The sequence below is a fragment of the Artemia franciscana genome, chromosome 1 (genome assembly GCF_032884065.1).
Source record: "Artemia franciscana chromosome 1, ASM3288406v1, whole genome shotgun sequence".
NCBI classification, from domain to species: Eukaryota; Metazoa; Arthropoda; class Branchiopoda; order Anostraca; family Artemiidae; genus Artemia; species Artemia franciscana.
In genome coordinates, this window is record NC_088863.1 from 4,326,901 (window position 1) to 4,353,671 (window position 26,771).

The 26,771-nt window shown below is 33.9% G+C and overlaps 2 protein-coding genes and 1 long non-coding RNA gene across 5 annotated transcripts in view; 2 read left to right on the forward strand and 1 right to left on the reverse strand.

The window, feature by feature from the left end:
• LOC136024704 (neuronal acetylcholine receptor subunit alpha-10-like) overlaps positions 1-26,771 on the forward strand; it is a 644,557-nt gene that overhangs the window by 366,671 nt on the left and 251,115 nt on the right. The gene's annotated exons all lie outside the window — the stretch shown is intronic.
• Positions 4,762-14,790, reverse strand: LOC136024732 (uncharacterized). Of its 2 annotated transcripts, none has more exons than XR_010616894.1 (2): positions 14,706-14,790; positions 4,762-5,140 (listed from the first exon to the last, which is right to left on the reverse strand). It is a non-coding gene; the product is annotated as an uncharacterized LOC136024732 (long non-coding RNA). The 2 variants fall into 2 exon arrangements; XR_010616893.1 differs by lacking the exon at positions 14,706-14,790 and adding an exon at positions 14,131-14,213.
• LOC136024724 (heterogeneous nuclear ribonucleoprotein A/B-like) lies at positions 14,997-25,214 on the forward strand. Its single transcript, XM_065700155.1, has 2 exons — positions 14,997-15,156; positions 24,245-25,214. The coding sequence occupies exons 1-2, from the start codon at positions 15,072-15,074 to the stop codon at positions 25,105-25,107; spliced, it is 948 nt and encodes a 315-aa protein (XP_065556227.1). The 5' UTR covers positions 14,997-15,071; the 3' UTR covers positions 25,108-25,214.

Below are 26,771 nucleotides of genomic sequence, written 5' to 3' on the forward strand. Positions count from 1 at the left end.
CTCAATAGAGTTCTTTACGCCAAAGCTGTTATCATTTAAAAGAAAATTCCTATTTTATTACACGGCCCCTGTGGTTTAGTAGCCGTTCTTAAAAATTGGAACAAACAATCAGCTTTTAGCGTAAAGAGCAAGGTATCGAGGAGGGGACAACCCTTCATACATAGAATAAATTCTGTCAATTTTGAGTTTTAATGTTGCTCCATACTTTCAGTTATTTTTTTTTTAATTTCTGCTCGTTTTCAAATAATGCAGGTGAATCTGGCTCAACTTCCATATAAAATACCCCCCCCCTCACGGGAAACTCTACCGTAAAAATGTCATTCAAAATAAAGTACACCCCCCCCGCCGTCAAGTTCCCTCCAGACAGTCCCATCCTCACTTAAAATCCCCTTCCCGTAAAATTTCTTGCGGACGATTCAGCCTAAAAAATTATCATTACCATACTTATATTAGAAAAAGACTTTAATCTTTTATCGGTTTCTCGATCACTCTGGAGATATCCTCTTCCGTAGAAATGTTTTCCAGAAATCAAAACACGCTGAAAATAGCCCAAGGATAATTCCTCAGAACATCTCCATATGAAGAACTGAGTTGGCAAAGATAGCGCAAGACAATTAACAAGTATTTCTTATAGGAATTCTGTCAAATCCCTCCAGCGTAAAGTATTCCCGGAATTTTTACCCCCCCCCCCTCTTCCAAGAAATTTCCCTCCCCAAGTAAGATTATCCCAATTAAAATCCCCCCCCCCAAAAAAAAATGTCTATATGTTTCCCAATAGCAAATACTAAACGTAAACAATGGGCAAATTTCGTAACTTTCAGGCCTCTCCCTACGGACTTTGGGCGGTCATTTTACCCCTAAAGAAATACTTGGCCAGTTTGATCTTTCAACGATACTGAACAAAATAGCTATTTCTAAATTTTCGTCCGACAATTTTGGGAATAAATTGGCGTGGAAGGGGGACCAGTAGCCCTCCAATCTTTTTTGTCACTTATAAGTTATTCCGTATAGTGGCTGCAACTAAAGAAATTCTTCATCGGAGAAATCTTTTTTTCTTTCTGTTTTTCTTCTCTGTAACAAAATGGGCACTAGAATATAACAGATATCTCTCTAATGTCTTAATTTTGGAAGGGAATGACTACATATAGTCGCTTTTGCAATTAACAAAAAATTAAATCTGTATAAAATCTCTAGGGATCAATGAGCTGAGTCACTGAAATGTTCAATTTAACATCATCTTGTTTACGAAGACATAGTTATATGAGAAAAGGATTTAATTTTTAACACTATGTTTTGTTAATTACGGAAGCACATATATGTAGACATGAAATTATCATAATACAGTCGAGGAGACATCATTCTTTAATTCTTCAGACAAATGTTATCAGCTGTTCAGTATGTGTCATTTATAAATGGGAATTATATAAGATTCATCAGTATCATGATTAGATATAGATGAACCACAGTAAAGAAAAAACAGGGCACATATTCGACTTACCTATCTGCCTGATTCTCTGAGTTTCGTCCTTTATTTATCCCTGAAAATCAGGGTTGCAGCAGTAGTGGCAATCAGGGTTGTTATAGACAAGAACGAACTCTGGCCTAAAGTAAGTGATATATTAAAACAAAACCCGCTTATTTTAAATCTTGTTTATTGAAAAGTCAACGTAACCTATCTTCAATATCTTCTGGATATTTCGCATCAATTTATTCTTTGGAGCTTATTCTGCTAAGAAATCTATTGTCGTTTTTCTTCCGTTCGTCCAGGTTGCCTATTTTAGGAGATGATAGAGGTTAAGGTTTTGCCCTTCGCCATCTGTCTAAATTGCTGGGTATTGAACTTATTGTTGAGCGTGCAATATTTCTAGCCGCTAATTTTTGATAGAGAATTTGATTGAATTCAATTTTTAAAGGTTTCAACTCCTTTAAAGTCTCAATTGAATAAACTCTGTGACTACTGACAGGTGAAATACGTTGAATCTCAGATGAACTCATTCTAATTTATAAGAAATATAGTATACTTAACAATCTGCACTAAAGCTTCCGTTGTATTTTTGAAAGTTCACACACAAAATTAATATCTTTTGAGAAAAAAAGCAGAATAGTTACTTTGCCTCTGTATCAGTACACAACTGCAATAATTTTGGGACGAGAAAAAAATCAAATAAAATAAAAATATAGAAAAAATAGCTAAAATCCTCTTCCTTGTCTTTACATCATAATATCAAACATCTCATTGTTTATATCATTCTACATTGTTTGAACAATGAACAATGATCATCCAAGATTAACCTAATTCTAATTTACGGTCATTTAAAATGTTTAAGGGGTTAACTGATGAAAACGAAGAAAGGTAAACGTGATTGGAAAAATAGTGAAAGTGAGGATCGCAACAGCTAAAGAAAAAGGCATGGAACAAACTACAACGAGAATCACATTGAATTGCAACAGAAATTTTGAACAATGATCTTTGGTTGGAAACTGGAAAAGACATATTTGTTATCTATAATGCCTTGAGGAGATGATGTATGAATCAGAACTGCTAAAGCAAAAGGCATGGTAAAACTTTCTAAGGTAAAGATGAGCAAAAATGGACAAAGAAATCTATGGTTGAAAAACAAGGATCAGTGATGACTGGCCATAACAACAATCTAAATAGCTCAGGACTTTAAGAAAGAATTCGTATTTTTACAGGATGGCTGTATTGAACCTGTGGTGATGTCAAGAAAAGGCTCAAATTGTTTGCCGTTAGAAGACAAGTGACAATGAGAATCCATATATAGAAGCCTGAAACATGCCAAGGGCTGGCACAATATACAACCACCAATCAAACTAAACTTGTGACCTTACCCAACTCTCAAAAGAAAAGTATATATATTTATATATATAAAAATAAGTTGTTTGTTTGTGTGTCTGTCTGTCTGTCCGCATATGACGTCTGAATTATTTCATCATATACCAATTCAAAAACGAATGTATTCAAGCCGAAGTAGCAGAGTTGGTAAAGCGTTATGTTCCAGGTTCTAGGTCCGAGAGGTTCCAGGTTCGAACCTTGGCTTTAGCATTAATACAAAAGAAGAAAAAAAACTAAAAAAGGTAAAAACTACAAAAAAACTAAAAAGAAAATACTATAAAAACTAAAAAAGCTAAAAAACTAAAAAAAGGTAAAAAACTAAAAAAGAAAAAAAACTAAAAAAACTAAAAAAAGGTAAAAACTAAAAAGAAAAAAAACTAAAAAGAAAAAAAACTAAAAACTAATAAAAAAAAACTAAAAACTGAAAAAGAAAAAAAAACTAAAAAAAGGAAAAAAAACTGAAAAATAAAGGAGAAAAATAAAATTAAAAACCGGGACACAGTGAATATAAATGACGACCGGGACACTCAAAGAGAAATTACAGACTGGGACACAAATAACGACCGGGAGATATAAATGACGACCGGGACACTCAAAGATAAATTACAGACCGGGACACAAATGACGACCGGGAATATAAATGACGACCTGGACGCTCAAGGAGAAATTACAGACTGGGTTACAAATGACGACCAAGATACTGGGAATATAAATGACGACCGGGACACAGGGACACAACTACAAAGGGTTATGCCGGGGGCACAGGGGGATATATAAATGACGACAGGGACACAGGGAATGTTCGATTAGCAATCACCATCAACAAAGCTCAAGGGCAATCAGTAGAATAATGAAGTATAGATCTGAATACGGATTGTTTTTCCCATGGACAATTTTATGTTGCATGTTCAAGAGTCGGTAAACCTGACAATCTATTTATATGCAAAGACAATGTGACATCGAAGAATGTTGTATATTTGCAAGTTTTACGTAGTTAAAAACATATATATATCTATCTATATTCACAGGTGGGACACAACTACAATGGCGCGTAACGACTTACGCGCGCGGGGGGTGGCGCGAAGCGCCACCCCAACAGCTAGTAGTGTATATATTGCCTGGTGAGGATTGAGCCAAGCACCTTCTCCCAGATATGTGTGTTGGCTGTAGCATGTACATAGCCCCTTAGTGTTCTGGTCTATGTTGTAGAGGTTCAAGAGAAGCAAGCCTAGCGCCTTCTCTTGTGGATGTTAATAACAATACCAACAGTTCATCCTCCATTGGCTGTAAGCAACATTAATCTTCTATTATAGAAGGAGGAGGTAACAGCATGGTTGCTGTGCTTGTAATCTGCTAACTAATAATCTGCTAGAGCACTACAACTGCTATACCAACTTATTAATGAAAAGCAAAATTAGATGGCATTTGATATGTTCATAGTACCTCAATACCCCCTCAATATCTTAAAACATATGATCTTTGCAATTTGAGCTAACAAAGTTGAATAGAAAGTCAGTGCTAATAGTATGTTCTCAAATAGAACATACTATGTTCAAGTAGAACATTCAAGAACATACTATGAACATACTTGAACATACTATGTTCAAGTATGTTCAAGTAGAACATATAATGTTCAAGTAGAACATTTCAAAAAGGCAATTTACATGTAGAGTTGATGAACAACTTCATTGGAAAGATCTCTTTATGCTATACAGGGGAGTATTAAGGGAGGGTGTATGTGCTTCCCCCTAAATTGCACTAATAACAGGGAAGGAGGGGCAAAATAATGTTAGGGAAGTTCAAGTTTTGTTTTTGTCCTTCTTCCAAACATAAATTCTGTTGCTGCTCCTGGTTGATCATTAAATACATTACATTTCAGCCCTTCAGTAGATACTAAAGCCTATTCCTTTACAAAAATTATGTTTATTGTTTAGGAATATTCAAAAAAAGTAATATATACAGTAACAAAAAAAAAATTGTCATTATATTCAATCATCAATATAACATTCAGTCCAAAAGGATCTTCACTGATAGATTTGAAAAGAATAGGACACAAAATTTACACATTATAAACAACAAGAAAATCACTTCTTATTGTCATTAGGTGCCTTCCTAATATCTTTAATAATATTAGCCACTAATTCAGGATTGACTCCATTTTCACACAATTTAATGGCTATGGCTAATGTATCAGGAGTTAAACCAGTGTTGAGCAATTTTGACATTGTTAGCAGAGTGTGGAATGTCTCTCGAACATCATCTTTTTGACTGGGAGGTGTCATTCTTCTAAAAGGAAAAAAAAAATGTGAAAATAACAAAAATACTCAAATACATTTCTACAGCAGTAAAAGGGAGCAAAGATTTGAAACAGGGCATTCTTATTTGAAATTTGTGGAAACACGATTTTATTGTTGACTACATATCAAACATCTGTTGTACATATTAAATAACAGAATTACATATCTATCATATCTGTGCATATCTAATTTGATAGCCTTCACTGTGTCCCCTACTAAATACCATACTTATTTGTCATTGTCTGAAATCTTGAAAACAATGCTGAATGACCAAATTTTGCTGGATAAAACAAGTTAATTGAAAAGACTTAAGCATAGAGCTATCCAACAAGCAACCCAACACAATGAAAAATACATTGTAGGACATTGTAGTTACTTGAGAATATCTAGAATAGAATTAACAAACTACAAATGTAATCTAGGCTTGGAAGGTCTCAAATTAGAGTTTCCATGTTTCCTCATACTCCAGCATAGGCAATAACCCTCTACCCTAAAAAAACAAAATATATAGGGCATAATTGGTTACTTGGTAATGTAACCCGTATATGGGAGGTCTCAATTTGAGTATTCCCTCTTTATTACACCCCCCCCCTCAAGTCTGAAAATAGATGAGCCCATTGTATGAAGACATATTAAGTAGATAACTTTTTAGACCATACTGTGGTCCATTTTATAATTTTAGTGACTTATTAAAAAAATTCACATGTTTTTAATATATTTTCATTTCAATTTTACGATTAGGTAACAAATTCAAGCTGAGATTGATGCATAAACTTTACCATGCAATTAATGCTGTTGAGTAGCAACTCATATGATGGGACAATATCCATTCAGAAAACTACCAGGTTCAAGATTAGGTTTGACAGAGAATGGATCAACAAGTTCGTAAAAGTACTACCTTGGAGTATTCAGTGAGATATTCTTCAGCTTAGAAATCTTATCTTGAAGAGAAAAGACTATACTAAAAGATCTAACCAACTAATGAAGGTGCTTGAGAAATTTAAGGTTTGTAGTATAAACTTATTCTATTTGCACAAGGATATCTGCAGGAAAAAAATCAGCAAGGTTTGAACCAGCAACCGTAGAACCAGCAACCGTAAGTTCTGACTTTAGTGTGTGTTACTAATGTTGACCAGTTGCCCAACAAAATTGATGAACTAAAAACCCTAATTGACTCAAAAAAGTTCGATGTGATCTTACTGACTGAAGTCTGCCCTAAAAACAGTAGTAACAAACTTCACGATTCCCATGTGAAAATCCCGGGTTACCGAGTTCTCTCAAATCTGTCGTCCCAAGGTTGCAAAAGAGGAACACTAGCCCTCGCTAAAGCAGGATACAATACAAAGATAATTGATGTTCCTCTCCTTTGCCCCTTTGTTGAGGCAGTTTGCTTTGATCTATGTGTGCCGGGGAGCCATGAGTCAGAGACAGTCAGAATCGGATGCATCTACAGAAGTCCCTCAGCCCCATCCCAAGTTGTAACCGAACAAGCAATAGCAGAAATAATATGCACACTAAATTCGAACCTCAAAGGACATCTGCTTATTGCCGGCGATTTCAACCTTCCATCTATAAACTGGATAAACGGTTTTGGATGTGGTGCCACTCCAACTGAACAAGACAAGCAACAGCCTTTCCTAAATTGCCTCAGTGAATTGTCCCTACACCAGATAGTTGACCAACCAACTAGATACAGATTGTTTCAGCGCCCAACAACACTTGACCCGGTTATCTTGAATGACAAAAGCTTAGTTCAAAGTATTGATTACTCACCACCCCTTGGTAAAAGCGATCACCTAACTATAGAACTCATGCTGAAAGTGAAGGTACTTAAGAACAAGCTAGTCAAAAAAGTGTTTGTCGACTACATTGCTATTCGAAATGAATTATCCACTACAGACTGGTCGAATGTACTAAGTGGCACAGTTGACGAACAATGGACCAAATTCAAGGGTGTTTTGCTGAAAGCTCAGGATGCCCACACAAAGACCAGTTTCAAACCAAAACCTAGATCCCTCCCCTACATGACAAAAGACATCAAAAGAGAAATAAGCAGGAAAAAGAGGTCATGGAAAAAGTTCAGGCAGTCAGGAGACCTGCAGCAACACACAAAATTCACCAAGGCACGAAACAAGCTGAGAAACCTCACCAGAAAACTCTACAAAAATCTGGAGTCCAATCTTGCCAAAGAAAGTAAGACAAATCCTAAAAAATTCTGGAATTATGTCTCTAGCAAGAACCACTCCCGTCGAACTATCTCCAGACTGGTGAAACCCTGTGGCACTACCGTAACCAACATAACTGATGTAGCAAACGAACTAAATAGGCACTTTGCTTCAGTTTTCACTTGTGAACCGGAAGGCCCCCTGCCAAACTGCCCGGGCTATGAAGCCCCCACAACGATGGAGCAAGTCAGCATCGACCCCTCCAACATCCTCAAACGGCTTCAAAATCTTGACACAAATAAATCAGCTGGACCAGATCACTCACACCCAAGACTGCTGAAGGAACTGGCAACCATCATCGCAGGACCACTGTCTGACCTATTCCAAAAATCTATTAATGCCAAATCTGTCCCATCTGATTGGAAAACTGCTTTTGTGACCCCAATATTCAAAAAAGGCAGCAGACTTAAAGCAGAAAACTACAGACCTATAAGTCTCACATCAGTAGTCGCAAAAATCCTCAAAAGAGTGGTCAATGATGCAATACTGGAACATTTGAAAGTCAACAATATCCAATCCCCTAATCAGCATGGGTTTCAACCAGGAAAGTCAGTTGAAACAAACTTACTGGAAACATATGACATCATTACAGATTTGCTTGACAAAGGATTGCCAGTGGACCTAGTTTTACTAGACTTTGCTAAGGCCTTTGATAAAGTCCCACACAAAAGGCTAAGAGAAAAGCTTACTGCTGCCCAGTTACACCCCAACCTGGTTGATTGGCTTATGGACTTCCTGTCAGGACGAACCCAGAGAGTCAGGCTATTTGGTGCTGGAGGTGAAAAGGTATTTTCTGAGCCCTGTGATGTCATCAGTGGAGTACCACAGGGAACTGTTCTTGGTCCTACACTGTTCAACATCTACATCAACGATATATTCAGCGAGGTGGAAAACAACTTGTCTCTCTATGCTGACGACTCAAAGCTATTTGGAGCAGTGAATGTAAAATCCCTGCAAACAGATGTCCAGAAAATCCAGCTGTGGGCAGACAAATGGCTCTTATCGTTCAATATAAGCAAGTGCAGCACGCTACACTTTGGATCCTCAAACCCATGCGCCCAATACCATATGCATGAACATGCCTCCAACTCCGATTCACCCATCAAGACCAGCACAGAGGAACGCGACCTTGGGGTCATTGTTGACAGCCTTCTCAAGTTCCATGCCAACACCATCAAGAGCGTGTCCCAGGCCAACACAAACTTAGGTCTGATCAAAAGAACAGTTACCAGCAGATCCCCACTAGTTTTCCTGAAACTTTACAAGGCACTAGTCAGACCCGTTTTGGATTTTGGCATGTGCGCTGCCTTCCCAACATACAAAGGAGATGTCAGGCTAATTGAGGGAGTCCAGAGGAGAGCAACCAAGGCCATCACAAACCTTGGAGACAAACCTTATCAAGATCGTTTACGGGCTCTCAACCTCCCTACCCTTGTGTACAGGCGCAACTGTAGCAACATGATGATGACCCACAAATTGCTGAACTCATCATATGCCAAGATCCTGCCCATCCACCCAGGCCCCCCACAGTGCACCAGAGGACACTCAAAGAAGCTGTTCAAGCAGTCAGTCAGAACCAGGGCCAGAAAAAGTTTCTTCACCAACAGAGTCGTCAACCCCTGGAATGAACTGTGCGAAGCAACAGTCTCAGCCCCCACCCCCAAAGCATTCAAGAAGGCACTGGATAAAGAGTGGGCCACGAAAGACTTGAAGTATGAGTGGGACATTCCGTCCTGCTCATACCTGCTATGAGACACCACCGATTCAACTCAGGAGCATTCAACAGATCTACAGATCTTAATTTGCTCCGAAGTGCAAATTAAGGTAAGGTAATTAAGGTTTAGGTGCTATCAATTACTGGCTAATCCTGTAAATTCTTGAGTAAAATGGGAGGGATAGTCTTCCCTGAAGTTTGGTCTGAGAGACTTTTTTCTTCGAAACATAAAAAAGTACTTTAACAGTCTTTTTATCCCTCTTGCAGATAAAATTTTATGACACCTGTCATTTTTAAGATTGAGCCTTAACAAAAATCACTTAATAAAAAGGGGAAAATTTGAAGAGGGGCCTTTAGCTCACTTGACAAGCAACTGTGTTAGGTGGATAAACTAATATGAATCCAAATCATGGTTCTTTTTTTAAGCTAGGAACTTTGAAATATTTTATGGATTCTAATTTGGGCAGTACATTTACTTTAAACCAAATTTCTCCATATTCCCCAGAAGTCGGTGTATTTAAGAGAGAAGGGATGGGTATATGTAACTACCACTTTCAGCTCAACTTCAGGTCATAGTGTCACAACTAAAAGTTCCATTCACCCAAAACAACACCTTTTGAGCAAGTAAAATCACTTCTTCTTTATTGATACTATAACAAAACAGTATATAAAAAGTTTAATACAGCTTGAGCTTATAATGACAAAGACTGTGAGCCTTGGAAGCCATATATGTAAAATATTTGATTGCCTGGGGATATTTGCTTCAGATTCGCTGACAAAAGGAAGTTGTTTTGTCTTTGGTGTAGAAATAAAGGATTTTATTGGAAGATCAAAAGTGAAAAATAGTGCTTTTTTGGCAATTTTAAAGCTTCATTCTGCTTCTAAAAATGAGACAAAACAACCTAATTAATTTGTTTCCCTTAACCCAGCAATGTCTTTTTGTTTGTTACAAAAATGTTTGAGCCATTTTGACCAATTCCAAATTTTCAATTATTTCTAAATTCCACTGGTATATGCACTACCAATGACAGTGTAATGTACAACATCAAAATTCTCCTGTTTTATGTGCTCTGCCTTCCAGCCCCTTAAAGTTTTTATAAACAGTCAACTGACTAACATAGCTAGGCAAGGTCCTAGGCTAGTAGTGTAAATTATCGAAAATGCGGAGAAGGGGGCAAAATGTTTTTTTAATTTATTCCCTCAACTCACTGACTTTTATTTGTCATATAATACTTGTTTAAATTGTGAGGCATTTTCTTACCACTTCCAAACATTCAATTACTTCCAATTTGCATCAGTATATGCAATTCTGTTTAGGTAAAGGTAACTTTTGTTGAAGCTTAAATTTACAGAAAAATCTTAGATAGCAGTCAACCAATCTTAACCAGACTAGTCCAAACCATCAGCAAATCTAAATTATCTATATCATACTGGAGACCAGGACTTGATGTCTATTTTTATAAATGACGTATTTTAATCAAAAGATTTGTCTAAGGTTAGCCTGAGTTCTGGAGATATTACCCTGTAACAGGAGCAGATCCAGGGGGTGGTTTTAGATGCACATGCCTCCCTCATAAGGTTGGAGATCACACTAATTACTGGGTTGGAGGGGCAAAATAATTTGACAGAGGAACCCAATTTTTAGCAGCACCCCCAAACCTTAATTTTATATCTGCCCAGCCCTGTAAAGTGAAAATTTGGGAATCTTATTGTTCTTTTCATGGTGGAATGAAACTGTTTAGATAGCCATAGTTACTACTGTTAGATAGCTACAGTTACTACTATTTTTAAGCTAAAAGTTGGTATCAGTCCTGTATACTCTCTATGAGAGAATCACCAGTCCTGTATACTCTCCGTGTGGAAGTAGTATATGATTCTAAAATCTAGTTTAAGACATTCTAAAATACTTAGCCTACTAATATCATTCCATAAGGCATACCAATAAAATTTCCACCCCATCCTTAATGATCAAACATATACCCTGAATTGTATATGCGCAATACATTTTCTATATGTCTCTTTGCTTTAGACTAGTTTAATGATAAACAAGCGGCATAATAAGAATTAAATATTTGGAAATTTCTTTACATATATACAATTCAGGGTGTAAATTTGACAAATAGCTAGGAGTGGCACGTAAAATTTATCATGATTGGTAAGAATTGATAATACTGATAATATTGGTAAGAAGGGTTGGATACCAAGCAGTTGGACAGACAATCAACCCCTCAATAGTTAAATCAATATAAATCTCTATTACATCATCTAGAACTGGATTGCTTCCTTATTGAATTTACAAAATTAAAAAAAAAATGTAATTATCTTGAAAATTTGAGCAGCTTAGAATGCTGAAAAATAGTGGAACTTAATCTTTGAAATGTAGTAATTTTGGACAGAGGATTTACTCTAATACAAGAGAATATAAAGCAGAATAACTTTATTGAAATAGACTAGGCTAAAAGAGTAACTTGTATGAATTTGAAAAGTGAAGTTTTCTAAGATTATAGCCAGCCAATCTTTAAAGAAAGGTGATTACAGAGAATTGAAAGCATATAGGCTATAAGGTAAAAGACCTCTTTTTTTGCATTCTGGAAAAATAGAGATGGGCCCTATTTTACTAAAGTATGATGCAAGGCGAGTATTGTAACAAGATCCTTATTTTATTGGAGAAATTTTCACCAGTTATTTGTCATCACAAATTCAAAACATAGTCTCTGTTTTGACAAGCAATTGAAAAGAAAAAGGTATAAGCCTATGGTTTAACCAGTAAATAAGGAAACATCTTAAGAAAATAATTCTTGGTACTTCAGTAGTATACATGAAACACTCAGGAATTTGAATGATGAACATGAGTCATTACCCACTTTTCTAAGTGATAATACCAAACAATTAGATTCAGCTTCCTGGGAAAATTCATTTCCAGTTCTAGTTCTAAAAATTATAGAGGTATATAGACTATCATCAAGCCCTTTCATCTCTTTGACTCCTTCTTCAGAAAAAACTAGCCACTGGAAGCACTATTATCCTCTAGTCAGCAAACAATGAGTGCACATTATGATATACATTAATACATTATAATTGATGGTGGCAAGTGTGGGTACCTGAGCTGCCTGTCCCCAGCAATTAAGCCCACTAGGCTGGTCATTACCAATATGACTCTTCCTACTCTCTTCTGCACAACCAAAATCTATAATTTTGTTTCAAAAATCTATAGTTATAAATCTATCAAAATCTATAGTTCTGAAAATAATTTATAAACAAACACCTAAGTACCATCAAATTAATCTAATCTAATTTATCAGTATTTGCCTATGAATACCTTTTTATGATAAATTATTAGATGGTGTTCAAGAACATACATAGATTGTTTGAAAATGGATAAATGCCATCAAATCCATATTTATTTTTCTGAATTTTGGGTAAAATTCTAGTTTAGTGACTCCTTGCTATCTTGGAAAGAGGTTAGGTTAGGAAAATGAAACTTTCAGCAATAGGTCTACTGGCTAAAGTAAGTCCTGGGAAGGTATTTTGAAGTACCTACCTCTACTCCCTCTCCCTCTAAGGGGTCCTGACCTTTGATGACCTTTAAAAATATGTGTGTTATGAAAGTGAAACCTTACAAAATAGATCTTCTGCTGAAATGAAGTACAAAAAAATTGTTTTCAGCTTCACAACTTTGCTCAATCCCAATTTATAAGGTTTTAAAGATATGCAAATATATTTCTTAAATTTTGAAAAAAAACATTGATATGGCTCAGAATTCTACTCAAATAATACGAATTGCATTTTCAGAACTAGAGGCAGAGAAAAAGCAACTGGTAACTGAAAATTAAGGCAAAATGTTGTTTTGTCATCTCAGAAAGGGTTTAGGTTAGGAAAATGAAACTTTCAGGGATGAATCTACAGACTAAAGTATGTCCTGGGAAGATATTTTGAAGCAACTACCTCTACTCCTTCTCCCTCTAGAGGGCCCTGACCTTTGATGACCTTTAAAAATGTGTGTTCTAAAAGTGAGACTTTGCAAAATAGATCTGCTTAATTGGAGTACAACAAAATTATTTTCAGCTTCATAACTTTGCACAATTCTGTTTTATGAGGTTTTAAAGATATACAAATACATTTCCTAAATTTTGAAGAAAAAAAAATTGATATGGCTCAAAACTCTACTCAAATAACAGGAATTGCATTTTCAGAACTAAAGGCAGAGAAAAAGCAACTAGTAACTGAAAATTAAGGTAAAATGGTGTTTTGTCAAAATTTCAATAGGTATAGACCTGCCATGCAGGTGAATTTCAGGGCCCTCTGGAGGGGGAAGGAGTGGAGGTGGGTACTTTAAAATACCTTCCCTGGATATGCTTTAGCCTGTAGACCCATCCTCAAAAGTTTCTTTTCCTAACCAAACCCCTTTCCAAGATAGCAAGTCACTAAACTACAATTTTACTGTTAACTAAAATTATTCTGCATATTTTGAAATAAAAACTATTTTCTTAACATATTTCCTTGTGTACTGGTCAAACCCTAGGCCTATACCAAGAAAAATGGTAAAACTCTAGTTAATTGACTTCTGGCTATCTCAGAAAGGGTTTAGGTTAGGAAAATGAAACTTTCAGGGATGAATCTACAGACTAAGGTATGTCAGGGAAGGTACTTTGAAGCAATACCTCTACTCCTTCTCTCTCTAGAGGGCCCTGACCTTTGATGACCTTCAAAAATATGGGTGTTACAAAAGTGAAACCTTGCAAAATAGATCTTCTGCTTAATCAAAGTACAACAAAATTGTTTTTACTTCATAACTTTGCTCAATTCCATTTAATAAGGTTTTAAAGGTTTTAAAAAGTTTCATTTTCCTAACCTAACCCCTTTCTGAGATACCAAGAAGTCACTAAACTAGAATATTACCAGACAAATTTATAGTCTATTTAATATTTATAGAATATACCTCAATACTAAACAATAAAAGTACATTTTTAGAATCAAAAGACAATCAGCTTTCTGTTAATATGTGAATGGTAAATATTTTGCAGTTCATTATCAACTTACCAATAAAATGAACATACCATTTGATGCCTTTTTTACATTCTTTACAAATATAATAATCACTTCTAATGCAAATTCAAATTTAAGCACTTTTTGAGCTCTTAAAAATGATGAATTTTCAACAAAAAGTTTGTGAAAAATGAATTGTCAACAACTATTGTATTTGTAAAGAACATAAAAAAAAGTCATCAAGTGGAATGTTCACTTTATTGGTAAGTGAATTATATGAACTACAAAATATTTACCATGTGAATAAAATGTACATTCAAATAAGATAGGCTATCCTAATTGGTAAGTCTATTTCCAAAAAGAGATCCTTCAAGATATGTCAATAAATCAATATTTTCAAGTGTTTTATACTAAAATTACTTAATAATAACCATATTGATGTATAGCTTAGATATTTAACTAATCATTGATATATAAATAACGATTCTTCTCAATTCCTATTTGGTAACAAGATATGTGCAGTTGAGTTTTACCACCTAATTTTGCTCAAATACATACTAGGCCTAGTTTTTTACCCTAAGTAGCGTATATGAATTAAAATTTCATTTTCAATGACAATTTAAACACACTTAATTATGGAACAAGCCCCTGACCATCCTACAAAAGTGGCGCTTAAAAAAATAATCTAAACAATAACAAACAGGCGTCAAGTCCGAATTTCAAATATTTCGCCGAAATTAGGGCTGCGTTTTATCTGATGTCTAGTGATAAACTTGTTAGCTCAGCTAAATTATTTTTTTAATTAAGTGCAAACAATAAAATTTTCTTCATTTTACTGCAGATGTACAACAAATTTTATTCTAAAAATTAAATTTGTAAAATCTAATTTTACTCTAAATCAATAATGCCTTCCCGCTTTTTCATCACTTTACTTCCTCATAACGGTCTGTTGAAATCGATTTACAGGGAAATTCTAGTAGTTTGTATTTTACAAAATGGAAAACACTGATGCTCAATATCAACAAGATCAACCAATGGAAGAAGTGCCCAATGGTCAAGAACACGGTGAAGGCATGGAAGGTAAGATAATTTCTACATACACAGCTAATTTGCTGACTTATGTTTAATGTGTCGACAATTTCTAAGACTACTCAAGATTTTCGAAGTCTAATAGATGTGTCCCTAACTGTAAAGTAATAAGACTGAGCATATCAATTATTTTGTTTTTTTTAACTAGCTTAATTTGAATTAAATCAGTCTAGTTCATTTTTTGCTGTTATACCAATTACCCTATAATGATTTCTGAAAATTTTCTAAATTAAATGAATGTACAATTATTTTTAAAGTTGGAAGATTAAGCATGTTAAATATTGATTAAATTGGTAAAATTCTAGTTGAGTGACTTCTTGCTATTTCAAAAATGAGTAAGGTTAGGAAAATGAAACTTCCAGGGATGGGTCTACAGGTTAAAGCATATCCTGGGAATGTATTTTTAAGTACCTATCTCCACTCCTCCCTCCAGCCCTGAAATTTGCCTACACGACAGGTCTATACCTATTGAAATTTTGACAAACAACATTTTACCTCAATTTTCAGTTACCAGTTCCTGTTATTTGAGTAGAATTCTGAGCCATATCATTTTTTTTATTTAGGAGATGTATTTGCATATCTTTAAAACCTTTTAAATTGGGATTGAGCTAACTTGTGAAGCTGAAAATAATTTTGTTGTATTTCCTTCAAGCAGAAGATCTATTTTTCAAGGTTTCACTTTTATAACACATTTTTGAAGGTCATCAAAGGTTAAGGCCCTCTAGAGGGAGAAGGAGTGGAGTTAGGTCCTTCAAAATGCCTTCCCAGGACATACTTTAACCTGTAGATCAATCCCTGAAAGTTTCATTTTCCTAACATAAATGCTTTCTTAGAGAGCAAGTAGTTAGTCAAGTGGAATTTTACCATTAAATTTGTGCTTCTGTTTGAATGGCCTAATTTGAGCCTTGTGATATTTTTGTCATTCAACTAATTTCTAAGACTACCCAAAGTAGTGCATATTCAGATCACTTTACCACTTTTAAGACCAACTTCAAAATTTACAAAGTCTAATAAATGAATCCTTAATTGCTAAGTAGGCTAATAGTATTGTGTATAACAACTAGCCTATAACTTGAAACTATTTTTTCTTTTGAAATAGCCTATCTAATCTGAATTTGGTCAATTTTCTTGTAACCCTTGCCTTTTCATCAATTTCAATACCACACAGGGCTTTCCAGGTTTAATAGGATATATATATATACACCTTATTACTAAAAATGACCATAAAGTTCTCAATTATTACTTTGTGATAATTATTTGTTTTTATTTTGAAGTAGACCTAGCCTAATTTGATGGTTAATTTATAGAAAACCATATAACTGGCTTTCATATAAAGTGAATATACCATTCAATGCCTTTTTTGTGCTTTCTTATAATATATTAATTGCTACTATCTTAAATTCAGATTTGAGTACTTAACCTAACCTAAACTAACCTTATTATAAATAATTTTAGCACTGAGAAAATGTAGAATTGTTTTGTTGAAAATGTAGTATTATTTTGTTGGGAATGATAGATAACTCATACTTTAATTGATAATTTGCCACATTTAGGAGCTTAAAGGTGCTTAAATTTGAATTTTTTGGTAGAAGCAATTATTATATTTGTAGAGAACATAAAAAAGGCATAAAGCAGTATGTTTGCTTTATTGGTAAGTTGATTATACAAACTGTCATAATTTTTTGAAAATTTGTCATTTTAAGAGCTGAAAAAGGGCTTAAATCTGAATTTAATGTAGAAGCAATTACTATATTCATAAAGAGTATAAATAAGGCATCAAGTGGTATATTCACTATGTACAAAAGCCAGTTATATGGTTTGCTATACATTTACCAATTTGATTTTGGTCACTTCTCAATTTCTTTGAAAAGTTGTAGACAAGCATAATATGCTTTGTCTTGCTCTCTTTTTTGAGTAGGCTACTATTTTAGTGGCTAGCCTTTAGAAGGAAACACTGGTGTAATGAAGACTAGGTTTTAGGCTTACTTTGAAAATCCAAAATAGTCTACTTAGGGTAAGATACCTATTACTTGGTCAGGTAATCTACTCTTTTAAGTGATAAATCATTGTATAATTTCTAATCATAGCCTACTATCTAGAAAGTGGACTGTTTCACTGTAGAATGTGTCAAATTTCTCTTTTCAAGTATGTGACTAGTTTGAATATTTTAACTATATACAGTACTCACAATTTCAAATGTAGTCTACTGATAGACAACATTGGAGCCTAACCTTCAATACATGATCTTAAAGTTATATCAGCATATTTTAATCATAGACATAGTCAACCATGGGTAGATTTATTCTAGATAAAAGAGTATTTTGAAACAGAATAAATGTATTTAAATAGGCTAGGGTTTAGAGGCAACTTCTGTTGTTGCTGGTTTTCAGTCTTCCCTTGGCTGTAATTTTTGAAAATGGAAATCCTATTATTCTAGTAGGATTTTAAGCTATATTTTGGGTTTTTTATGGCATTTAGTATTAATCAAGTGACATACAATCACAAATTCTGTTCATCTGTGTGTCCAGGTTTTGCTAGTTTAGGCACTTCCAACTGAAGTAAATGTTTTTCAAGATTGTTATCAGTTAATTCCAACCCTATACACATAAGGTCCTAGATATGGAGCCTGCTGTGTATATATAAGAAAAATACTTTTTAGTTAGAATATCTGGCCAAGTAAGGGGGGTCTCACCTTGAAGCCTATCATTTATATCATATGGTAAGACCCTGTGATAGGTTTAATCTTAAAAAAAAAGCATTTTGGAACATAATGAAGGTATTTAAATATGCTAGGGTGCAGAGGCAACTTTTGTTTAAAGTCAAAGGTTTGAAAACCAAATGTTTTTCAAGATTGCAATTAGTCAATCCCAAATGGTTGAGTCTTAACCATTAGCCAATCATAATTACCTGAACCTATGCACATAAGGTCCAAGATAAGGAGCCTACTCTATGTATAGGAAAGATACTTTTTAATCAGAATATCTGGCCAAGTAAGAGGGTCTCACCTCCAGCCTAACATTTATATCATAGGGTAAGACCCCTGTACTTGCTTAGTGCCTAATCTTGGCCAGATATTTGAAAAGACAATAAAAAAGGATCAAGTCATGTATTCACTTTCTTAGCTAAATTATGTGAAAAGGGATAAATCTACAGTTCCATCATCATCTTATAGTACATATAGTACATTTATTGGAAGCACATTGGACTGTGTTTTGTGCATAAGTGGAGTCTATGTGAAGTGCAATGACAGGCTTTTTCAAACAGCACAAGCAGTTCAAAATTTTAAAACTTGTTTTCAGAATTTTAGTGTTTCTTTCTGAAGATGCCAACCATTAAAATAGTACTATATTTGTCTATCCCTTGTGGCAAAATTCTGTTATAACACATAAATAAGATAGCAAGAAACAGGTATAGACAGTATTCCAAAGCTGTCAGTAGCTAAATTTGACAGAATTCCAAAGGCTGTCAGCACTTTAGCAGCATAGCTTGGGTTTTGACACCTTTTTTGGACAAAAGGTATTTTTATATGTAAAAACAGTATTTCCAGACTACTATCTGCCAACAGATTTGAAAACTAGAAAGTAGCATTGCTACTACATCAACATATGACTGACATTTTTAAGTGTTGGTGTTGTAGGTTTGCAATTTTTTTCAGATATTGGTCAATAATGTAAAATATTACCAATCTAGAAAGAAAAATTAATCTAATATTTATATTATTGCCTAGGGTTGGGTTTAGTTCTATTAGGGATTGGGGTGCAGTGCAATTATCACAGTAACAGCCATTATGTTTGGAAACACTGCTCATGGGAAATCAAGGGATACTAGTCTTTTGTTTTACAATGTTGAATTTAAAGAGGTCATGCACAAGACTGTTACCTCAGAGGATATATATTAGATTTTTGATGTTTTCTCCTTTTTAACTGCATCTCAGCTCCCCTCCTTGGTTTATAGTTCTAGTTGAGGCTTCTTGCTATCTTGGAAGTAGTTGAGTAAGGGGAATGAAACTTTCAGGAGGAAATTCAGGCCTAAAATATTTCTTAGAAAGATGTTCAGTCAAATATATCATGGAATATGTTGTCAAGCTATCTACCATTTATTTATTTTAAGATCTTTGGATATTCTATAGATGAACATGTCTATAGTTTGGGCTTTTTAGTCTTCCCTTGGCTGTAAATTTTGAAAACGTAATTCCTATTCTTTTAACAGGATTTTAAGCTATATTTTGGGTTTTTTCTTAATTTAGAAAATTGATTTGCAAGTGCTTGAAATCTTATAAATTAGGATTGAGCAATTGTGTGAGGCTCACACTTCCCTTGTGCCTCATTTTAGCCAAAAGTGTCTTTCTCATGTGACAACAGTATAAGACCAGTGCCTTTGGAGAATGAAGGGGTGGAGATAGGGACTTGAAATGTCTTTATATTGGATCATTGAGGCTCTGAACCATTCCTGGGAGTTTTTTCACATGGCATAACAGTTTTCCAAGAAATATAAGTCACTTCTGGAATTGAATCATTTTCAAATATAGCCTTAGGCTATGTATGCATTTTCCGGTCTTGTTGGTTTATATTTCTTATAGCTGCTTTAATAATTTTTTCATAATGTCAATCAAAAAAGAATTCAGCAAAATTGTGTTATCTGTCAGGCTATATGAAGGTATTGAAGATGGGATAGGGATCCAGTTAAACTTGAATTGATTTTTAGAATTACTTTACAAGTAATTCTTAATATAATTAAATTTTATGAAAGTAGTTCATTAAAAAAAAATATTGTATGAAGAGGATATAAATTTCACTGTTTAATATTTGTTGGCTTGCTTTCTAATTTCTGTGTTATATCAAATTATTGGTCAAGATCAATATATGTCTGTTCTAGACTGATTCTCTGGACAATCTTCATAGTTTAAACATAGACTTTGTGCTGGCCTAAAGGGTATACTTACCCTTCCTTTTCTCCTGGGGACTGTCTTCATGGATTAGAAGAAATATTGTGTATGTAATTTTTGGCAACTAAGGGAAGTTGCTGAGCAGCTCATACAGGACTGGATCTGAGTAGAAAATAGTCCTGAAAGATGTTTTGAAATATCAACTCCGAACCCTTAAGTCAAAGGCTTTTGGAACCTAATAATGATTTCGTTTCAGAAAAAATGGGTATTGTCAGTTTCAGGTCCAAAATTTTTGCTGATTATAAATGATCTATAGAATCAGTGATAAAAAAGTACTGGAGTCTTCCAAATGTTTGTAGGGTTAAGGGATTTAATTATATTGACAGATTATGGCCAGAGTTTAATATTAACAAATGTCCTCCTTCAACCTTTTGCTGGCTTTAAAAGAGTAGTTTGAAATTTTCAAGTATCAACCCATTCATAAAATATTATTTTTCAATGTGTTCAATTATTTTACTTTCAATCTGAAAGTTTCTAAAAACCTAATGTCTTTTTAATCGATTTTAAAGATTACTTTTTGCTGAGTGGTGAAATTTTCAAGTTGTTGTTGTTTTTTTTTTTTTTTTTTTTTTTTTTTTTTTTTTTTTTTAAGGGGTTGATATTTGAAATTTTAAGCATATTTTTGTAGCACTATGTGATTGTAGTTATCTATGAAGTCTAAATCATCAAATATATGTCAAGAAACTACATCAAAAACCAATTATATTATTGAAAAACAAATAGTTGTATTGTCAATGAATCAAGTTTTGTCAATGGTAAAACCAAACAAGAGAAAATTGCTGAAGCTTAATTTAGTGTTTTAATTTGTTGAGATAAAAAAAAGCATCAAGATTAAGAATTAGGTAAATTTTAAATGTAATTACAGTTCATTAAATTCCTAAGTTTTTGCTATTTGATTACATTGGTGACACCTAAGGTTTAGACAAATTTAAAAACAAGACAATAGTTTGGTCCCATTTAACTTAAATTGAGTAATGCTCTAGAGAAATGTTAAAAATATACTTTTTAAATTAACTTTTGACATTTTTGAAAATATTATATGTTGCTTATTTCATTATTCTAATATATTGGAACTTTTGCATCATTAGACTAGCTGTTAATGGATGTGTTTTTTAATCTCCTATTCTTTTTTTTTGTTTTTGGCAAAGAAAATGGTGGCATTAAGGAATTCTATAAATTACAATTAAATTTTTATCTTCACCATTCTTAACTCTTCTAAAAGGGTGCCACTTACCATTCAAGCCATTAAAGAGAAATTGTTTTCATGCTTCTTACTTGCTTTTGAAGTGTTACCATGTCTGGAAGAAAAGCTAAACTTGTTCTCTAATGTTCTTGCTCTTAAGAACTCAGGGATTAGTTTGATTAGAAGGAATCAAAGACTATCATTTAAGTCAATATTAAAGTTTGTTGGAACTATCTGCTACAAGCTGTGATCTGGTCAAACATACCTGGAATTGTTTTATTGAAGAAAATTAAGATTCATTTTGATTGCAATTATTTGTACTAATTTGGAAAATTGCCTTATTTACTTGAGAGATAGTGCGAAGCTGTTTCCTGAACTTTTTATTCAAATTTCAGCTAGCTAGAAAGTACAATTGGCTTTAAATTCTATTGGTTTCACTGCTAGAAGCAATTATTTGTACTAATTTGGAAAATTGCCTTATTCACTTGAGGTAGTGCCCAGCTGTTTCCTGAACTTTTTATTCAAATTTCAGCTAATTAGAAAGTACAATTGGCTTTAAATTCTATTGGTTTCACTGCAAAAAGCAATTATTTGTACTAATTTGGAAAATTGCCTTATTCACTTGAGGTAGTGCCCAGCTGTTTCCTGAAGTTTTTATTCAAATTTCAGCTAATTAAAAAGTACAATTGGCTTAAAATTCTATTGGTTTCACTACAAGAAGCTATCTGAAACTTACAAGATGTTTTTGTATATATTTCATTTAAACTACAAGTTCAGTTTCATTTGGATAAGTTACACGTTCAGTTGTTATCAGTTCTGATTCTGAATATCAAACATATGTACAAGTAAAACCTTTAAAATATGCATCAATTTGAGTGAAATGTTGGTTGTTCATTTCGTGTTGGAACAAAGTCTTGATGACAGTGAGTTGAAACGATTTTGATATGAAGATTCTACAGTACCATATTGGTTTTGTTGCAGGTGCTACTTCAAGACAGACACTTAGCAGAAGCTTAACCCCTTTTAGTTTTTTTAAAAGTTTAATTTTAATAGGTCATTCTGGCTAGTACTACTAGACACAATTTTTCTTTACTTAATAAAGTTTTGGCTTTAATGGCATTTCTCACTTTTAAGTGCCAGAATGATTTCTTATTGTAAAGGTAATATGGCAGTGCTGGAATGATTTTTTTCATTATAATAAAGGTAGTATGGCAAAGTGCCAGAATTATATCTTGATATAATAAAGGTAGTATTGAATTAAAAGAATCTTAATTTGCCAATCTTGGGGCATGGTAGAATCCTGGCCTGTATGATGCTCATGCTGGAGGTCATGGATGGACTCCAGATGCAACCTCGTCACAAATCATCTGGTGCCATATCTTCTGGTGTGCTGACCTGGATTCCCAAGGTGAGTTTAAAAGGGAATCAAATTAAGGCGAGGATTCTTATTGGCTCAAAATGAAAAATAGTACTATCTTCCAATTACAGACTATTCTCCAATGGTAAATTGTAATATTTTTGAAATTCACATTATTGACTTAAAAATTTTATTTCAGTGGATCAAGTTCCTGATTTTTATCTTTTGTACTTGTATTATAATTTATTAAAATTTGGTTTTTCCAGTCTTGTGTTGACATGTTCAAATAATTAAATTTATCTTTGAAACTAATGTGTGAACTCATATCAATTAATTGGTCAGGTTAGCTTTCTAGCTTGTCTAATTAAGACACTTGTTAGCAGGGAAAATCAGCTTGCTTTAAATTAGGGACTTCCAAATTCATCAAATATAAGTTTCCACAGCTATTTTTGAACATTAAATTGTATGATGGTACCAATTATGCGTCTCTAATGTTTCAAATTGAAGTTTAGACATTTTGAAATTTATTTCACTAAAAATGTACCCGTGGAAGGTATATTTTTTGATTTGGACAGTCTTATTGTTTGCTTGAGAGCAAACTGCTTGTTTGGTGTTTTTTATTTTAGTTTAATGCTCTTGTGATTTTATAAGTATTGTCCATGTAATATTCCAAGCTTTGAATTATTTTCTATTTGTATCTACTAATATGAGTTAAGAGTAATAACTTCAATTTTGTCTCTAAGGTTAGAAGTCTAATTAGAAGCTTATCACAGCATTCTTAGTCATTGAGTTTTTTTTTCGTGTATGTAGATTCTAATATCTTCCTTGTTATCTAAATATGCTGGACTGACTTGGTCCTTTGATTCTAGCATACCTGATTTCTCTACTTGGTCCTGATATCTAGCATTCCCTTGAACTATTATGTTAGTTGTTTTGTTCAATTTTACCAATTTTTCTTTTAATTACCAAATTGGTTCAATTAGTTCTTTGGTCAGTAATTTAGTGTTGTAAAAAAAATTGTGTAGATAACTAATGGTACAATCCAGAAACAATACAAGAAGTTGTAATGATAATAAATAATACAAGAATATATAAAGATACATAATATACACAAGAATGCATAAACAATACAAGACATAAAAAAGAATGCTCGGTTTTTGCGGAAGTTGTTCAAAAATGAAGTTTATAATTGTCTTAAGCTGTGTTGTTGGTCGATTGGAGACTGCTCAGCCCCTCTAAGCCTGATACGCCTTTATTCAAAGTGTTTGATTTGACTGTTAAGATTCAAGATATTTTTTTAATTACTTTTCTTGTTTGCAACTTAATATGTTGGGCATTTCTAAGCTTTGTTGTTTTATATTAGAAAAATGGAAAAGAATAATTCTGTGAAAGTTTCTGATGACCTACAAATGAGTTCTTGGGAAAATTATTCTTTAATCAACTTTTTTGAAAATTGGTCTTCACAAAAATGTATTTTTATTCTTATATTTAAAATTCTATATCCTTCTTATCTTTTTTTGAAAAAAATCCTCTTCTACTGATTATCTATAATTTTATGCTCTTTTGTTGTCCTGATTTTTAATTTCACTTATAGAGCAGCATGAAGGCGAAAAAAATTCCCACTTGGTTGGCAAGGACGAAGAGAAGAAATTATTTGTTGGCGCCTTAAGCTGGGAAACAACCGAGAAGGATTTGAGAGAGCATTTCTCAAAATATGGTGAAATTGAAGGAATTAACATCAAAGTTGACCCTGTTACTGGCAGATCTCGAGGTTTCGCTTTCATTAATTTCAAGACCCCTAGTGCGCTAGACGATGCCATTAAAGCTGGTGAACACGTGATCAACAGCAAAAAAGTTGACGTCAAGAAAGCTAAAGCTCGCACCGGCAAAATCTTCGTTGGTGGTCTAGTACCTGAAATCAGTGATGACGATATTAAAGCTTATTTTGGACAGTTTGGCAATATTGTTGAAGTTGAATTGCCATTTGATAAGACCAAGAATCAAAGAAAAGCTTTCTGCTTCATCACTTTTGATGATGAAAAAGTTGCTAATGAATTGGTTAAGAAACCAAAACAAACCATTAAAGACAAAGAGGTTGATGTTAAGAAAGCAACCCCCAAAGAGGCAATGATGATGCCACCAATGAGAGGTGGCCGAGGTGGACCCCGTGGTATGCTCCGTGGCATGCGTGGAGGTGCTGGCATGGGTCGGGGAGGAGCATGGGGAGCACCAGGTAGTTTTGGTTATGGTGGGGGCTATGGCGGATATGGCGGTGGATATGGTTATGACGCGTATGGAGGAGCCGGTTATGACTATTATGGCAGTGGATACGGAGGTGGCTATGGTAGTGGCTATGAAGGATATGGCTACAATGGTGGATATGGGGGCTACAGCGGTCCTGCTCGAGGCGGAAAAGCAAGGGGTACACGGGGAGGCCAAAGGCATGCACCATATTAGTGTTTTCCACTTGTAAAATTGAAATTATAAACTATATTATGATATTGTCAAATAATTGGCAACTGTCCTTTTTGTATCAGAAGTCATTAAAAAGACCGTTTTCTAAAGTTAGTACTATTTTATGGTATCTACTCCTAGGTTTCATTTTGAATTCGGTTTTTACTGTAAAGATTATTAATCACATACATCAGACCTCATCGTGGTGGTTGAATGCGAAGTGTAAATCACTCACGTCTAAACAGGTTGCATCCCTGTGATAAAGAGTATATTTATGAGTGGAGCAATAAAAATGTGTAGATTTAAAAAAGATGGGTTTGATCTTTCCGTTTTCAGTGCATTTCCAAAGAAAATTTACATTTATTTTATTCACGTTATTATATCTTGGTTGTCTTTGGATCTGGAATGAAGACCTTGAATTGTATCAGTGAGAGGATGGAAGACTTGAGCTAAATTTATAAGAAAAAGACAATGTAAGCCACTTCACATATTTGAAAGATCTGATTTTTTATAATTTAGGAAAATTAAAAAATTAATTTCTTTATAAAGCCTAACTTTTTAAAAATTATTAGGAATCTTAAACCCAGAATATTAATTTCTAAAGGTTAAGTTTTATCAGTTTTATGAAATCACTAATGACAAAAAAATTGAACCCCAATTATATGTTGTGTTTCGGTCAATAGATACTGTAATGGTTAGTTAATTGACTCAAATCACAAAATATACCAATTCTATATTTTGAGAAGAGTTAACTACACATATTTTGTCAAGTTTGTCATTTTCGTAAGAGTATCTAATTGGTTATAACTAACGGTAGTATTTGGTGTTCTTCCTAAATACAAATAAACACGCACCCGTGATTTGTCTTCTGGCAAAAAATACGTAATTCCACATTTTTGTAGATTGGACCTTGAAATGTTTTCTAAAGGGTTCTCTGATGCGATGGTGCGATTTTCGTTAAGATCCTATGACTTTTAAGGGGTGTTACCCCCTATTTTCCAAAATAAGGCAAATTTTCTCAGGCTCGTAACTTTTGATGACAAAGACTAAATTTGATGAAACTTATATATTAAAAATCAGCATAAAAATCCGATTCTTTTGATATATCTTTTAGCATCGAAATTCCATTTTTTAGAGTTTCGTTTACTATTGAGCCGGGTCGCTCCTTACTACAGTTCGTTACCACGAACTGTTTGATATACTATTACAGGCAGTGTCGTAACGAGGATTATTTTTTTGGGGGGAGGGGTTACAAAAAATATAAATTTGTTTATATGCAACTCTGTTACGTTTTTGTGACAAACATTTCGGGAGGAGGGGGGTTCCAATCCTATTAGCTAGTTCTATCTGCTATTTTTAAAATGGTTTTATTCAAATTCAACTAATATTTGTTTATGGTCAAATATTGAATAGCCTCTGTAAAAAAGATTTCATAAATGTATAAACAAAATACTTAAGTTTTGTTTCCTTCGTAAATTTGAAGTATATATCTCACTAAGGTATAATATAATAATTATTATGTGATTTTCTATATAATAATATTAAAGGTGAACCTTAAAAAAAAAGTATTTCCATGCTGAATGTATCTGGAAACACAAAAAAATCAGCTCTATGGAGAAGAGGGAACTGCATGACACGGAGCGAAGCTGTGGACAGAATGGAGGATG

Bases quoted from the DNA above. Each gene is read 5' to 3' on its own strand.
- LOC136024724 (XM_065700155.1), top strand. From the start codon at position 15,072: ATGGAAAACACTGATGCTCAATATCAACAAGATCAACCAATGGAAGAA. The intron at 15,157-24,244 runs GTAAGATAATTT...TTTCACTTATAG, and splicing joins ACACGGTGAAGGCATGGAAG to AGCAGCATGAAGGCGAAAAA.